A 17,786-nucleotide genomic window follows, 5' to 3' on the forward strand; every position below is an offset into this window, starting at 1 on the left:
GATTCTTTCTGAAAACCGCTTGCTCAACTGGGATGACTCTTTCTATTGCTTCTTGGATACGGTTAAGTATCATTCTTTCGAGCATCTTGTAGATTCACAATTAAGTATGTGAAATTGGTCGATAATGTGAAGCATCAGTTCCTTCCTGTCCTGGTTTCAAGACTGCAATTACTTTGGCTTGTTTTAACAACTTGGGTAATTTACCAGTTCGTAAAATTTCATTGAAGAAGTTAACTAGCCATTGTTTTGTACCAGGGCCTATGGCCTTCAGAAACTCAGGATAGATTTCATCCAGACCAGCAGCTTTATTTACTTTTATTTTGGATAGACCCTTGTCCAGTTCTTCAGTACTGAACTCGCAGGAATACTCCGGATGGGATGTCAACTGTGATCTTCTCGTTCTTAGTTGCTTCTTAATACTCCTTGCATGTACCGTGTCCATCTTCGCTCTAGAGATTTGTGTCAGTGTAGAGGCAATGGTGTTCGGGTTCATTGGCAAACTTCTGCGTTTCATTGTAGGGTCACTACCAAGTTTTCTTATGGGGATCCAGGCTTTACGACTAGAGTGTGTGAAGTCCATCTCTGCTGTAGTTCTGTGCCACTTCTCTCTCCTAGATTTATTTAGAGCCCTTAGCAACTCATCAGCTGTCGTTTTATTAGGAGAGTTCTGATATTCATTGTAAAGCTGATTACATTCTTCTGACCATCCTGGAATATATGTCTTATGATACCTCTGGGGAATAAACTTCCTAGCATTAGCTTTTATGGCGTCGACAAATCTATTGTAATTTTCAGGAACTGATGGTATCCACTGTACAGTGTTATCAAGCCCTTTTGCAAATGTATCCCACTTTGCTAGTCAAAAATTCCAACGAGGTTGTGGTACTGAAGACACAAGAGGAATCTCAGTGCCATAGTAAATAATAACTGGTCTATGATGACTCTGAGGAAAGGAACTGATGACCTTTCGTTGTACCATGTGTTGATTCTCAGGAGTTGACTGTGACACTATGCAAAGCTCAGGAGAATAATCCTTTAGCCATCTGCCAGAATGAAATGTGCCATGATGTTTAGCATTGTGGACGAGTTGTAGGGAGTTTGCTTCAATCCAGTTATTTAGGTTGGACCCATTGTCATCTTCGAATTCGTATCCCCATGCTGGGCTGTGACTATTGAAATCTCCAATGTACAAAACAGGATGATCAAAAACTTTTAATGAATGGCTGGCCCAACTGACTCCTGGTGGTTTATAGACATTCACAGCAGTAATGCCTGAGATTTCCACTGCCAGGACAGAGATATCTGTTGAGTTGTCTTCATAAACAACTTTAAAATCAGTTAACTGGGGTCTGATGTATGTTGCGATCCCATTACGTTCATCAATTGCCCCAGCGAGATTGTAACCACCTATTTTTCCTCTTCTGTAGAAATCTTCACTGTCGCTGGTATGTGTTTCCTGTAGTGCTATCAAATCCACGTTGTTCTCCAGCATAAGACAGATACTGACTCTTTGGTGGTGATATGGATTCGATATTTAAGTAACAAATGCGGAGATTGTTATCAAATCTGATCGACATGTGTTCTGGTTGGTCCTGAAAAGGAGTGTTAGTGGACATAGTACTTGCTATCATTTGCTTGTTGCTGTGTAACAGCGCCTTCGTGGAAGAATCAGCCGGTGTACCATCATTGCCCAGGGAACGCCCAAATGCCTTATCTAGCACTCTTCGGGGAGGCTCCTTCTGTGTTTCCCGGTAATGCCTAATGGTGCCAGAAGATCAAGTGCATCATTGAAAACTGCAGCAACTGTGAAAGTTTCACCTTGGGTAACATGTCAAAATGCATAAAAGTGCCGAGAAAAGATATTTTGTAAAGGATTTGTCCCACTCGATTATAGTCAATTTAGACTTGCCTAGGTTGATCTCCAGTCTATATACACTACTTGTATAAGTATACAAGTTCAACTTCACTGCTGGTAAGTAGAGTAGGGTCATCAGCAAAGCACAGATTATTGATTCTTCTTCCACCAATTGAAATGCCTCCAGTGCAACCATCAAGGAGGTTCCTCATGACATATCTGCTATAAATGTTGTAAAGCAGTTGAGAGAGACACCCTTGGACACTCTGAAGAATTGAGATGTCTGACCATCGATCCACCCAGTGGCAGTGTGATTATCATATAAGCTTTTCAGCAGTGACAACAAATGAGATGGCACACCTCGTCAAGTAGTTGTCACAGTTTAGTCCAGACAACACAGTCAAAGGCTTTTTTGTAGTCCAAGAAGCAAATGAAGATGAGGACTCAAAATCCTTGAGCTTTTTCAATAATTTCCTTTTTTGAAAATCTGTTCCTTTGTTCCTTAGCCTGTTTGTTCTATGGATATATGAAGCAATGGTTTATGATGTACAGTAAGATCTTACTGGCGTGTGAAATTAATGTGATGGTGCAGTAGTTTGAATTAAATTTTGGATATAATTGGCAAGCTTAAATTGACTGATTTTCTCACCAGGAGAGCTTTCTATGCTAAAAACCATGCTGACAAATATTGGCTTTGAAATATAGATGTTGACTGAGAAATAAATATTTTTTTACATTTGAAAAAAAAAATTGTTTCTCATGAACTACCACTACAAGTTACGAGAGATTGATCTGTTATGTTGTAGAAGATCAGAGGATGGGTTTGTAGTAATTGTTTTGTGATTATTTAGCTTTCAAGATAGCATCGGATGCAAAGAAAGAAATAAATAATGTTCAGTGTTCTCTCAAGAACCCAACCGTTTTTACAGACTGCCCGGGTAACCTAACCTAGATATGTGCTAGTTACATAATATTAATACAAATCTGAGTCACCGGGTGCTTCAAATTAAGACGTAAATACTGTAAAACAGTTTATTTGAACAGTGAGTTCATTATTGTCAGCATAATTGCATCAGATTTTAAAGGTTTTAGCTTGACTGTCACGCAGTGTCGTGCGCAAGTGGTATCGGGATTAGCGTGTAATCGCATGCAAGCACTCAATCAATTCCGTGGGACGTCACAAACTCATTGGCATTTCCCCTTGTGGGTAGAGGTGATAGAATAACACCCATGGAATCCCCTGCCTGTCATAAGAGGCGCCTGAAAGGGGCCCTAGGGGCTCTTTAAGTTGGGAGCGTGGGTTGTCGACGATAGGGCCCTTAACTGAGTCCTGGCATTGCTTCCACTTGCTTGTGCTAGGCCCCTCACTTTCATCTATCATATCCGACCTTCCTTGATCAATTCTTGTTCTTTTCAGATCCCAGCGCTATTTGGTCACGAGGCCTAGGGAGTCTTTCACTTTCACGCCCTGCATGCCCCTTGTCTTTCTTTGGCCGAAACCTTCATTTTTTGAAGTGTCGGACCCATTCCATTTTTTTTTTCACTCTGATTAATATTAATAGAGGATGGTTGCCTACTTGTACGTCCCTTTAAAAAATAACAACAACCGCCGCCACCCCCACCACGACCACTACCACCACCACCATCACGTTCAAAATACTATGTTATGTCTCGTTCATCATAATAACACTAAAATACTTCAATTTTTCAGTCAATATTTACCTGTCCATTATTATTGTTAATGCTGTGAAGGGAGAATACATTTTATCATATTCATTTTTTACATAGTTTTCCAGCCCACCTACTCATTCCTGCCACCTGGCCTACGAAAATACCTGGTGAGAACACTATTGTTAATTATTACATCCCATTAACTACTTTCACAGTTTTCAGAGCTACTGAGGTGCCAAAAAGTTTGACACAAGGAGTTTTTTTTCCTGTGCTGGCAAGTCTTTCAAAACACCTTCAGATGCCATCAGATATTAGATGTTCAGCAGTTGTAAAAAGCTGTGTGTTTAATTTGTTTGAACTAAGCTGGGCAGTGAGAAGCAGCTACTGGTATGTATGGAAAAGGGGCCTCTCAAGAAATTATAATTGAAAAGTAGAGTTTTATTATCAACCCCTGTGGTAAAATCATACTACCTGTTTTGCATATTTGGAGTTTCTTTTCCTAAGGAACCTCCAAAGTAAATGGTTGCTCAGTGAGTGTTGATGTCCACCCCTGTGATGAAGCTGAAACAAGCTCATGAATGGCTGAAAAGAAATCGTGTTGATAAGGAGACCACCCATCTATTTAAAGACAGTGTATGAGGATGTGAAGATTATCCTTATCCCTTTATGTTTTCAGGTTTGTCTTTGTCTCTTTTTCTATCGTTCCCTGATCTGAAACTGACGAGTCATTGTGCTTATCCTGTGTGTGTGTGTGTGTGTGTGTGTGTTTTCATGTTCCTGTCTCTCTGTATGACTAAAGTAAACTTTTAGTATCTTGTTTTCTATTGTGTTTTCTTTCTTCTAGGAGTGGTTGCTCTCAATAGCCTGCTGTATGTGGTTGGAGGGGATGATGGATCCTCTAATCTGGCTTCAGTGGAAGTTTACAATCCCAAGACGGATTCGTGGTCTGTTCTTCTGTCGTCGATGGGTATAGGTCGTAGCTACGCGGGCGTGGCCATAATTGACAAGCCCATGTGAAGCTTGGCCCTTCTGGGCAGCAGGAATTACAGCATAGCTGGAGCTGCAAACTTCAGCGGATCTTCCCTTCGTTGGTTACTTCTCAACAAGTGGTTGCCGCTGTGGGTCGCCGATGTGGGAGAGCGCCAACTTGCGGACGTTCTCCTGAGACGAGGATACCTGCTGCCTTCGCACTGGGAGCTGTGAAGAGAACCTGCTGTCCCCTCGTAGTTTCTCGAGCTGAGGGGCCATATTAAAGAATGATTACGCTTAGTTTATAGTCACTCCTTCCCCCCCCTGCCCCCAAATTAACACATGTTCCTTTTTACAATTTCTTACTCGTTCCTGCGTGACTGGTGCTCATCTGTATATTATGAGTGTGTGTCTCTGGTTCAGTTTAGAAGTACACCATTGGTTGTGCTGGTATGGTGCAGTAGTTTCTTAAGCCATAGCATTTAGTGGATCTGTAAGGCATTCCATGATAATATGACATTTTTGATGGAAATAATTTTAAGTTTTGTGATAGTTTATTCATTGTATTTTATACAGTTTTATAGATGTTATACAGGGACTAAATTAAATGTGTACAATACCAAAGGTTAGGCTAAGAAGTTTTAACACTGTGATGAATTGTCAGTATCCCAAGAATCTTGTCTTCAACTTTGAATCTCTTAGTTTCTAAAGAAAATTCTGTATATACATGATCTGCACTGTTCAATAATCCATGCACTCTAACGTTGCTAGAGAATGAAAAAAAAAAACCACAAGATTGGCTTTAATTTGCATTTTATTTACAAGAAATGAATGCTACATAATGATGCATTACAAAACTGAATAGAATTTAAATTTGTTTTAAAGAAATGCATCATGATTTTCACATGCTAATGGGTAGGCAACCTGCTTGATCAGAATTGTTGTGCAGTTTGCATACCTTCCCCTAATATTTGTAATCGGCTAGTTTCGCCTATGTGTTGTCGTAATGAGTGTGCTGTCTTGTAGTAGGTGTTGTTTTTTTGTTTTTGTGTCCAAGTTTTTTTTCTTGCCAGTTGCTAGTACAACTTTCTCTAACATTGTACTTTCTTTCTGCTGTGCAGTTTCCTATTTTCTCTGCATCTTCAATACCCCTAAGCTTTTCTTTAGCCTTGAACAAGCGATTGTGAGAACTTGTAGCCGTACTTAATACGTGGTTCCCGCTTCACTTCTAATGTGATCTGACGCTCCACTGATCAAGGCAGGTCAACTCTATAGTATAATGCGATTCATTGTTTGAAGTGAAGTGATACCAATCTTATTTCAAATAATGCGCAGTTAATCTTTTCTTTGCCAAATTGTGGAAAAATTGTGTGTGGTGTATTCCATATATATGGTAGTTAGAAGTCTGAAACAGAATATTAAATACATGGTTATTGGAAGTGGGGAAACAGGATATTTTCCTATTGCTTTAAGTTGAAACCACCTCAGTGCCATTGTTCAAGACAGGGTTGAATACAGTTGAACCTGAGTTATATGCATATGAAGGTGAACAGATTTTCTGCATAATCAAGAATTACTTATCAGGTTTAGATATTATGTCATATAATTATTAAAATTTATTTTTCTATTTTCTGGAATAAGATTAAAGGCAGGTTATTTCAAAGATATAAGCTAACAATGTAATTTGTATGAATGATTCTTTTAGTGTATCAGGTTTGCAATATCATTAATCAGCATTGCTGATTTTGCACCCAGTTTTTTAAAATTAATCTAAAATACTAATGACTGCAAGAGAAGGAAATAAATGAAGAGTTCCAGACACACATTAAAACAAGTATACCTTAGGAAGACATCAGAAGGGTCAAAGAAGAATGGGCATACTAGTCATGATGGAGTCTGCAGAAAAGACCTGTGCAAGAGTATCAGGAAGGAAGAAAGATCAACAAATGCCCTGGTGGAATGATAGGGTAAAAGATATAGTTAAACGGAAGAAACAAGCTTGGAAAAGATGGCTGAGAAACAGAACAACAGAATGTAAAACAGAACACAGTCTCTGCAAGAAGGAGTGCTCCAAGGTGCTTCAAGAAGGGAAAAAGAAATGCTGGCAAAAATTCACTGACTCTCTGCAAGAAGATACAACTGGAAACAAAAAGATCTTAATCCAGTGGGTAAAAGGAAGAAAACTCAGGCGAAGGTGCTAACTTAATTAAAAATGAGCAGGAGGAAGTGATGACACAGAAGCAGGATACATTGGGGAGGTGGGGAAAATACTTTGAACAGCTTTACAATGTGCAAAATACCTCGGTACAAGGAGAAATCGAAGAACCACTTAGTGCAGATGGAAGATGAGGAAAACGAGGTGTCCATGGCAGAGATTGAGTGGGCCACTAAAAGAATGAAACAAAGAAAGGCAGCTGGAATTGACGAGGTCACCATAGAAATGATAATGGCAGCAGGAGTGGTTGGTCTACAGTGGTTGTATAGACTCTTCAGAGTGATATGGAGAGAAAAGACTGTTCCAAAAGAGTGGACAAAAGGGGTCATTATACCAATTTTCAAGAAAGGAGACAGGAAGCAATGTGAAAATTACAGAGGAGTGATACTGATACATCACACAACTAAGATCCTGGAAAGAATCTTGGATAAACGAATAAGAGACAGAGTAGAGGGAAAATTGGCAGAACACCAATATAGATTCAGAAGAGGCAGGTCTACATTTGACCGAATATTTACATTACATTGAATGATGAAAAGGTATTGGGAATATGGAAAGAACATGGTAGTAACATTGCTAGATATTGAAATGGCATATGACAGTGTCCCAAGGAATTTGGTATGGAAAACATTGACAGAGGCACAGATTGGGAATGCAACAATGCAGATGGTAATAGCATTGTATCAAAATTGCAATAGCTGTGTTAGAACCAAAGTGGGTGAAACAGAATGTTTCAGAGTTGAGACAGGCTTAAGACAGGGAAGTGTATTGTCTCCCTTACTCATCATTGTCATCATGGATAGAATTCTACATAATACAAGGAGAAGATGGTGGGTGAGCAAGTAAAGTCTATACTCTTTGCTGATGACAGTGTAGTTTGGGGAGATAATGAAGAGGAAGTACAGACACAAGTTGATTTATGGAATGGGGAGATAAGAAATTTTGGAATGAAGATTAGTACTGTGAAAAACAAGACTTTGATCATGACGAGAACTAACAGAAAATCCATGGGAGTGATAAAAATAGGAAATGAACCTCTTGAAGTAGTGAAAATTTTTTAATATTTGGGCAGCATGATGTCACAAAATGGAAATTTGGATGGAGAAATTGATTTAAGAATACAGCAGTCTGCAAGTTTCTACCAGTGTGTGAGAGACATTGTATGAAACAAAGATGTGCCAATGAAGTTCAAGAAGGTTTTATATTCGTCCTATTGTAAACCTATACTGACCTATACCTCAGCAGCCTGAACGTTGACTAAGCGGAAGCAAAGTAAGATGCAAGCATCTGAAATGAGGTTCTTCAGGAGCATACAGGGAAAGACAGACAAGATAGAATACAAAATGAGGAAATAAGAAGAAGCGTGGGAGTGTGTAAACTTCAAGAAAAAATTGATATAGCAAAGCTAAAATGGTTTGGACACACGATGAGAATGCCAGGAGAGAGGATACCAAAGAGAACAATCATGGACACAGTGACTGCAAAGAGGCCTAGGGGACAGCCTAGAATGAGATGGAGGAGCTCTGTTGCGAACTGTATTGCAAAAAGAGTAGTTGATAGCAATAAAGAACTAGAAGAGGAATGGTGGAAAGATCGAGTAAGGTGGAGGGCTTTGGAACACTACTCTACCCAGAGAGAATTTGGAAAAGGGAATGGAAGAAGACTAATGACTGTGCAAAGTGTGGTTTAAGCCATTCCTAAATCTCCAGCTATTTCAGTTTAGTTTTATGTGGATTATTGTCCACTTCTTGTGTAAATTTTACTCTCTCATTGAGCATGTAACTTTTCTCTTTCCGTTCTTCACGGTCAGCTGACAGCAACGGACAATTTCTACTGATGAAACTGCAGATTTTATTGGCCAGTACAGCAAATGTTGACTCTCAGCATCATTTAATGTGTCTCATTTTCAGAACCTGCTCACAGTTAAAACGGAAGTGTGTCGTAAGTCCTGAGCACATGTCTTGTAATTTTTCTTCTTTAGCTTTATGCTATGCAGTCGCTTTCCATGACCTTCACTACACCACCACACCTCTCTAACATCTGCAGCTGCCAACACTGCCGACTCCAATGTTTTGTATTTCTAACTAACCTGTATTTTGGTAAAGTATACTCGTGACCTCGCTCCGAGGTGGTGCAGCTCTTTCCAGTCACACCCCCAGTGAGCTGTGTGTATCATTGTAACCACATACCAACACTCCTGTCATTTTTAAATCTCTGGCAGTACTGAGAATCGAATCCATGCCACCGAGGATGGCAGCTTATAGTGCTAACCATAATGCTATGGTAACAACAGGAAATTTATGTGTGTGCAGCATTATTTTAACTCTGTTTTGTGCAAATCAGCTGTCTTGCAGTGTTTCTCTTTTAGTTGAATACTGTGCAGTCACTTCCCACCACCCTTATTACACTACCACACTGCATCCCTCCGACATCTGCAGCTGAAGTCCCGCAGACAACAAGGCTGACTCCAGTGTATTGCATTTCTCACTCGTCTGTGTTTTGATCAGAGGAAATGCATATATCAGCAACATTATTTTAACTTTATGTACAAATAAACTGTCGTCATCATCATCATCATCATCATCATCATCATCCTCCATTCCCCTGATCCAGCTCCTGCCGGATCAGGGTGTGCCCCGACAAATACTGTATTTAATGTAAATTAATACGTATGACACTGCATTATATATAAGTGGGTTAAATACAAATTATTTTTAATTTTAAGTTGTTTTGGCAGGACCTATGGAATTTTACTAGGCCTGATGACCTAGATGTTAGACCCCTTTAAAAAACAAAACAAGCACCAGAAATTTACTTATAAAATAGGATTACACAGAACTGAGTTACGTATAAATCAGCTTCAACTGTATTTAATTTAAGGAAAATCTTTATTTAAAATAAATGAATGATGAGTGGACAGGAAGGTGCCCCTTAAAAGTATAGCCTCCTTGAAATCTATTGTTCTGCAGCATTACGTTTAGTAGTTCATTTATTTATAGTAGAACATCGATTATGTCTGAACGTCAGTCATCCAAAACGTCAAATATATGACCCCATATTTTCTTCATCAAAGTTTTTAATGTCGTCCTTCTCTAAAAAAGAATGCAGTATACAGTGGAAGAGTAGTGTTCATATTTCTCTGTCAATCCTGTAGTAGGTTAATAGGAGAACCAACATTGCTCTTTCTGTAAAGATAATACAGTATTGTACTTTCCACCAAATATCACTGTCTTGATTCAATCTGTGCATCAAGAGGTAATTGAAAAACTGAAAAGACTTTATATGAAGTAAGTTTGCTAGTGCGTACAACTAGCCAGCAGTATCCAAGAGAGCCTTGTTGCTGTTGCCTTTTCTAAAATGCTAAGTAAGGACTGTTGCCACCTGTTAGCTGAATTACAGGAATCGATAACAAAAGATAATTTAAAAAATGTATGGGATAAACTCTGGTCAACAGAAGAAACTGAAAGGAATGGTTCTAAAGAGTAGCAGAGTAGGTAATTAATTTGCAGACTGGTTTCAGTAAATCTCAGGATTTCAAGACTGTTACGAAGAAGATTCAAATGAGTGGCTGCTGATCCAGGTTTTCAGACTGTACTAGAAGGCGACATTATAAAATCTACTGAAGGGGATTCGAGATCTCATCGTTAGAAAGTGGAGTAATCAGACTGCTTTATAATGGTAACATTATATTGGAGAAACCTTTGAAGTTATGCACTCTAAGCCTACTAGTTTGGGTTATCCAAACTATAGCGGGTCCCAGTTACTTCCGATATTTGACGTTCCATCGTACTTATTTTCTCAGGATGTAGGTACTCCTTGAAACACCGAACACCTAAACAGATTGAACATACGGGCTCCTCCTGAAAGCTTCAAGGTCGGGTTTTTTACTTTGCTGCACTGCACCAGTAGCCTAGTAGACAGTGAAGCATTTTTGGATAGCCAACACTGGAGGAGGTTGCTTATCTGGCATGATGGAAGGGTTGCATCACAATGTGACAGCAGAGAACAAACCAACTGAAAGCTGTAATGGTTTTTAGATATTTAGGTCTCGTCATTTCTATCTTAGAACTAAGCAAGATAAATGTCTCTGAAGGACTTGCCTAATAACAGTCCTGTCATTTAATGGCACGAGGAAAGGTTTCCACTTCCTCTGGGAGCTGCTCATGCTATCTATAACATATAATATATTCTTGGAGATAAGTCTGACAATTCATAATAATGGGAGTAATACACTGTTGTATTTAATGTTGGCTGTTAGCTTCATGGTTGTGAGCTGTATGTTGTTTTATCTGTTTCTGTGGATCTCCTCTCGTATGCTTCCCCTTTTTATGTACATTGGTAGCTGAAGATCTGAGGGAAAGTGTTTGAGTTTTTGCTGTAAATTTGTGTATGTAAATACCATATTCACTCAAATGATACACTTTCTTCCAGAAGTTTTGACTAGGTCCCACAAATTTCCTGCTCCTCTGTGGATTCCAGAGCTGCACTTAACCCTCTGCCAGTTACGCTGGTTGATTGCACAGCATCTAGTAGATTTCATGGACTTTCATTTCATTGTTTCGTATGAATGTATATTTAATAATTTTTTAAATAACATTCAATTTTATTTTTTTAATTCTCATTGGTAGTGCAGCTGCTTTGACAGTTTATTTCACCATAGTACTAATGTAAAAGTAGTAAATGAAGTACGGATTACAGTGTCAAAACTTACAACAAAATATGCAGCAGGTATACTAATGTAGAATTTAAATATTATCCATAACAAAATTAATTATGAAGTTTTTCTTTCCTTCTTTTTTTAATATTATTATTTTATGCTATCCTTCTATTTCTTCAAGTCCAAGCTCACAACACACTCCTGATAGATCATTCTGTCATGTTCCAAACAAAAATATATTTTACTCTTATTGGAATTGTGCCTTGTCATTCTGGAGATCCTTTTCTATTTAGCAAGCTTTCCAGTGTCACAACACATATGTTCATAAAGTGAATGAACAAATTTGACCCTTTTTTTTTTTTTTTTTGTATGGCTGAAATCACCAAATAAGCACAACAGATCGTTTAATGGGTCCACCCTGTCAATATTTATTAAAATAGTATAATTATTCAATCATTGTACATGTTTTGAGAACTGTGCAATTCTCTTCAGCAACAATATTTCCAGCATGCAAAAATTCCTTAATTTGTTAGTAAAGCTACTGAACAACTTAATAATTGTAATTATTTAAATTGGGTCTTACAGACATCTTCAGATCAGTAATTAAGTCCATATCTGTGGACTAGTTGTCAGCAGTTACTTTACGGCCTGTATTATAGACGGACTGTGCACTGCTTAACTGTTGTAGATTTGTTACTTATAGATAAAAGTCCCTCTGGTTGCTTTCCTGCATAAGTTTCCAAATTTTTGTTGTTTAAGTCATCAGTCCACAGACTGGTTTTATGCAGCCGTCCATGCCACCCTATCCTGTGCTTTTTCATTTCTATGTAACTATTGCATCCTACATCTGCTCTAATCTGCTTGTCATATTCATATCTTGGTCTACCCCTACTGTTCTTACCACCTACACTTCCTGCAAAAACCAACTGAACAAGTCTTGGGTGTCTTAAGATGTGTCCTATCATTCTGTCTCTTCTTCTCGTCAAATTTAGCCAAATTGATCTCCTCTCACCAATTCGATTCAGTATCTCTTCATTCATGATTCGATCTATCCATCTCACCTTCAGCATTCTTCTATAGCTCCACATTTCAAAAGCTTCTATTCTCTTTCTTTCTGAGCTAGTTATCGTCCATGTTTCACATCCATACAATGCCATGCTCCACACGAAAGTCTTCAAAAAAATCTTTCTAATTCCTATATCAATGTTTGAAGTGAGCAAATTTCTTTTCTTAAGAAAGCTCTTCCTTGCTTTTGCTAGTCTGCATCTTATGTCCTCCTTACTTCTGCCATCATTAGTTATTTTACTACCCAAGTAACAATATTCATCCACTTCCTTTAAGACTTAATTTCCTAATCTAATATTTCCTGCATCACCTGTCTTTGTTCGACTGCACTCCATTACTTTTGTTTTGGACTTATTTATTTTCATCTTGTACTCCTTACCCAAGACTTTGTCCATACCATTCAGCAGCTTCTCGAGATCCTCTGCAGTCTCAGATAAAATAACAATATCATCAGCAAATCTCAAGGTTTTGATTTCCTCTCCTTGGATTGTGATTCACTTTCCAAATTCCTCTTTGATTTCCTTTACTGCCTGTTCTATGTAAACATTGAAAAGGATGGGGAACAAGCTGAAGCCTTGCCTCACTCCTTTCTGGATTGCTGCCTCTCTTTCAAAGCCCTCGATTCTTATCACTGCAGACGGATTTTTATACAGGTTGTAGATAATTCGTTCTCGGTATCTGATCCCAATCACCTTCAGAATCTTAAATAGCTTGGCCCAGTCAAGATTATCGAATGTCTTTTCTAGATTTACGAATGCCACGTACGTGGGCTTGTCCTTCTTGATTTGATCCTCTAAGATCAGACGTAAAGTCAGGATTGCTTCACGTGTTCCTACATTTCTTCTGAAGCCAAAGTGATCTTCTCCCAACTCATCTTCAACTTTTTTTTCCATTTTTCTGTAAATAATACGGGTTAAAATTTTGCAGGCATGAGATACTAAACTAATGGTGCGGTAGTTTTCACACCTGTCATCACCAGCTTTCTTGGAAATAGGTATAACAACATTCTGCCAAAAATCGGATGGGACTTCTCCTGTCTCGTACATCTTACACACTAAATGGAATAACCTTGCCATGCTGGTTTCTCCTAAGGCAGTCAGTAATTCAGAGGGAATGTCATCAACTCCAGGTGCCTTGTTCCTATTTAGGTCACTCACAGCTCTGTCAAAGTCTGACCTCAAAATTGGGTCTCCTATTTCATCAGCATCAACAGCCTCTTCTTGTTCCAGAACCAAATTATCTACATCTTTACCTTGATACAACTGTTGGATATGTTCCTGCCATCTTTCTGCTTTGTCTTCTTTCCCTAGAAGTGGCTTTCCATCTTAGCTCTTAATATTCATTCACCTAGATTTCTTTTCTCCAAAGGTTTCCTTGATTTTCCTGTATGCAGCATCTACCTTTCCTAGGACCATACAACCTTCGACATCCTTGCACTTCTCCTTCAGCCATTCTTCCTTAGCTACCTTGCACTTTCTATCCACTTGATTCTTTAATCGCCTGTATTCTTTTCTGCCCTCTTCATTTCTGGCATTCTTGTATTTTCGTCGTTCATCAGTCAGGTCTAGTATCTCCTGAGTTATCCACTGATTCTTCGTTGATCTTTTCTTCCTTCCTAACATTTCTTCAGCAGCCCTACTGACTTCATTTTTCATGACTGTTCACTCTTCCTCTATTGTGTTTCCTTCAGTCTTTGCATTTAGCCCTTGTGCAACATGTTCCTTGAAACAATCTCTCACACTCTTTTCTTTCAACTTGTCTAGATCCCATCTTTTTGCATTCTTTCCTTTCTTCAATTTATTCAACTTCAGATGGCATTTCATGACCAACAAGTTGTGGTCAGAGTCCACGTCTGCTCCTGGGAAAGTTTTGCAAATTAGGTTAACAAAAAACTTAGCATCCCCTAGTGAATATATTTGGCTAGCTTTTGTGAGATGTACTCCTACAAAAGGCTTCAGGTTTTTCATCAGTCATTAAATGCTCCAAGAGAATACAAATATGATGAAAATATTTCTTGGATTGCTGGTAAGTTGTTGAAACAGAGGCAGCAAAGCAGCAATTTAAAGCATCTCAGATTCATTACAAGATGGAACTTTCCAATTCCGCTGCCATCTGTCCCACAGGGATTTTCTTGCATCATTCTACTTACTTGGAAGGTAGTAAGCAATTATAAAAGAACTAAGAAAGTCTTTAATTCAAGAACGTTATTATTTTTTGCATCTTTTTCTCTTTCAAGATTTTCTGTTGCATATTCAGTATATTGGTTTGTGTATTAGTATGATAGCCAATATTTCATCAGATATAAATGATTTCCAACATTGATGTTCATCTTTGGTGTTTCGTGCTTCACCAGTGATGCCCAGTAATCTAATGAATAAATTACGTGGACTTATTCTCCACATACCTCTGGTTTCAGGGGGTATTCTCATTTTGTACTATGTCTCTCCAAATGGAACAGAGTATCTCCTATAAGAGGTTCAACTTCTTTGCCACTTTCCGTTGTGTTAAAATTGCCTTCTCTATTATCAGGTCTCAAGGTATTTGCATCAGTACCACTTTCCCCTTTATATTATTAATCTAGTTTCTCTTTATTGGCATTGTCATCATGGGATAAGCAGGGAGTTAGGTCTGTAGATTTGTCTTGCACATACCAGCTATTTTAAAAAGATAGACAAGTTTGGTCACTTGACATCCAGTGGTTGCACTCCACATGTAACCACAGCAATGACAGCTTATTAACTGGCAAACAGTACATTTACAATAACAAAGTTTTATTATGATACACCTGTTCAATACATTATAATGTTGTCACACTTAAAAATATTTTCATTAATTAAAAAGTTACCATATATGTGGGACATGTTTCACTCCCTTACAGAGCATCATTAGCCAAATCTGAATCTTGAAGAATTGTTATGTTCATAAATAATGACTTGAGAACTATTAAACCATTTTTCACAAACTTATACTCTACTAAAATATCATAAAATACAGAATCTTTGGAGACATGCCTTAATAACATGGGCTTAATAGGAGAGATACAATAAAATTGTGGAAGAATGAGTTGTTCTAAAATATTTAAAATAAGTAGCATGTCTAAAATCTTAGAAAGATGTGAAATTCAATCTTAAGAGCTAAATTTTCTTTGCAATGAGATCTGGTAAAAAAGTTTTTTATCCCTTGAGGATCAGAGTCTATGAAGATTCAAAGATCTCGTCAATTTGATAATTGAACATATGACAGGATGAATGTTGGTCTTCATGAAATTTAAATGCTTGTCATCATTTGACCTCGGCGAATGCTGTTGAATAAATACGGTCTTGTTGACGTCAGTGACCGCACGTTGAAATAATGGATTTAATAAGGTACAATTGAAAGGGATGTAAATCAACGATCGTAGTTAAAAGTTGTTAGGTAGTTTATCTAGTTGTATGTCTGTAACAAGAAAAGGAATCTTGTAAGTAATTGGAAGTTGTGTTGCTAGTTAAGAATGTGCTTCTAGAAACTTCATTTACCCCTCCAATTGCTGTTTGTCAGTTTGGTGTAATCCGAGGTTGTGTGGTGACTGCGTGTCGTTCCGTGTTTACTCCTTGTGTTGTAAGAGTCGATTTACGTCCCTTTCAATCATGCCTTATTAAATCCATTATTTCAACGTGTGGTCACTGACATCAACAAGAGTGTATTTATTCAACAGCATTTGCCAAGGTCGAATGACAACAAGCATTTAAATTTCATGTAGACCAACATTCATCCTGTCACAAGTTCAATTGTCAAATTGACGAGATCTTTGAATCCTTATAGACTCTTATCCTCAAGGGATAAAAAACTTTTTTACCAGATCTCATTGCAAAGAAAATCTTCAAAGTTAGCTCTTAAGATTGAATTTCACTTCTAAGATTTTAGACATGCTACTTGTTTTAAATATTTTAGAACAACTCATTCTTATTAAGGCATGTCTCCAAAGATTCTGCATTTTATGATATTCTAGTAGAGTAAGTTTAAGTTTGTGAAAAATGGTTTAATAGTTCTTAAGTCATTATTTACGAACATGACCATTCTTCGAGATTCAGATTTGGCTGATGATGCTCTGTAAGGGAGTGAAACATGTCCAATCAATCAATATCTCCCACATATAACCTTTTAATTAATGAAAATATTTTTAAGTGTGACAACATTAATGTATTGAACAGGTAGATCATAATAAAACTTTGTTATTATAAATAACAGATTTCACTATGGATTAAAACATGAGATTAGTCACTTGCAAACAATACATTGTCGGGCAGGTACTGAGAATGTAAGAGTTTAAAAGGTAAACACCAAAAAGTGGCGCATGAGAAACAAATGTTGGTGCTTTGTTGATGCTTTGCAACCAACAGAGGGTTAAAGGGGTTCTTCAACCTGGCAGTAAATCTGACCTCTCACATGTAAATAATCTTAAATACCAATCAGTTTTGAACATAAGAGATGAACTCAACTAGCACACAGATTGTGACATTTCTGTAATGTGATTATATGAAGATAACTTCTCTCTGCCTCCTTTCCCATAGGCATTAGGCTCAATTTCCAGCTTGTCCGAGAGGTCTAAGTTTCCTCTCATGATGGATTTTCCAAATATGAAAGGCAACTTAAGTCGAGCAATATGACTAAGCTGACTGTGTAACACTCTGATATCTCCAGGCCATCAAGCTGGGCAGCAGTCATCTTGGCAGGGCCAAGGATCCTTAAGATTGTATAGATTTAATATAAGGTGAAATACATTTAATTGATCAAGTGTATAAAATCTTCTTTCTTAAAAACTTAAAGGAGTGAATTGTTTGAGTGAATTTGGTATTATTAAGACTGTGGTGAATGAAATGTGAGAATGGAATGTGTTAACAAGTACTGCCGGCAGTACGTGTGTAGCTTGTTTAGTGCTTCACATCATTCCTTGTGTTTTATATACATTTTGATTGTTACGGAACTTCCGGATATTTTTCTATACATCATGTCAAGGATTGAGAGGAGAAAGATAGGAAGAATTTAGCTGATTTGAACTATGTTGCTTTTGTATTTTTCACTCTCATTCATTGATGTTTGCACTACACTGCCTTTCAGTGGAATTGTAGTTTTGTAGGTCTGATATCATTGAGTGTAAAGGACAGTGCTACTGCTTGGTGACCCACTTGAGCACACAGAAGTGGTCTTGCGACAGGTAATGGGTGGTGTGTCATATAGAGAGGTCAGATCGTAAGTCTTGGGAACCATGTTCTATCTTTCAGACATGTGCAAGCATGGTAAATCCAGTATTTATGTTTCAAAAGCCTGTGTCACACACTACTGAATGTGTCTGTGCATTGGTGGCCAGGTAACAA

General features: G+C 38.0%; 1 protein-coding gene across 1 annotated transcript in view; it reads left to right on the forward strand.

Moving 5' to 3' along the window:
* Positions 1-6,446, forward strand: part of kel (kelch protein) — a 162,303-nt gene extending 155,857 nt beyond the window's left edge. The window contains exon 13 of the mRNA XM_067138413.2: positions 4,371-6,446. Within this exon, the coding sequence (XP_066994514.1) occupies positions 4,371-4,543 (173 nt within the window). The 3' untranslated portion in view covers positions 4,544-6,446. The remainder of the gene's footprint in view (positions 1-4,370) is intronic.
* The last annotated feature ends 11,340 nt before the right edge of the window (positions 6,447-17,786 follow it).

The sequence above is a fragment of the Anabrus simplex genome, chromosome 1 (genome assembly GCF_040414725.1).
Source record: "Anabrus simplex isolate iqAnaSimp1 chromosome 1, ASM4041472v1, whole genome shotgun sequence".
NCBI lineage: Eukaryota > Metazoa > Arthropoda > Insecta > Orthoptera > Tettigoniidae > Anabrus > Anabrus simplex.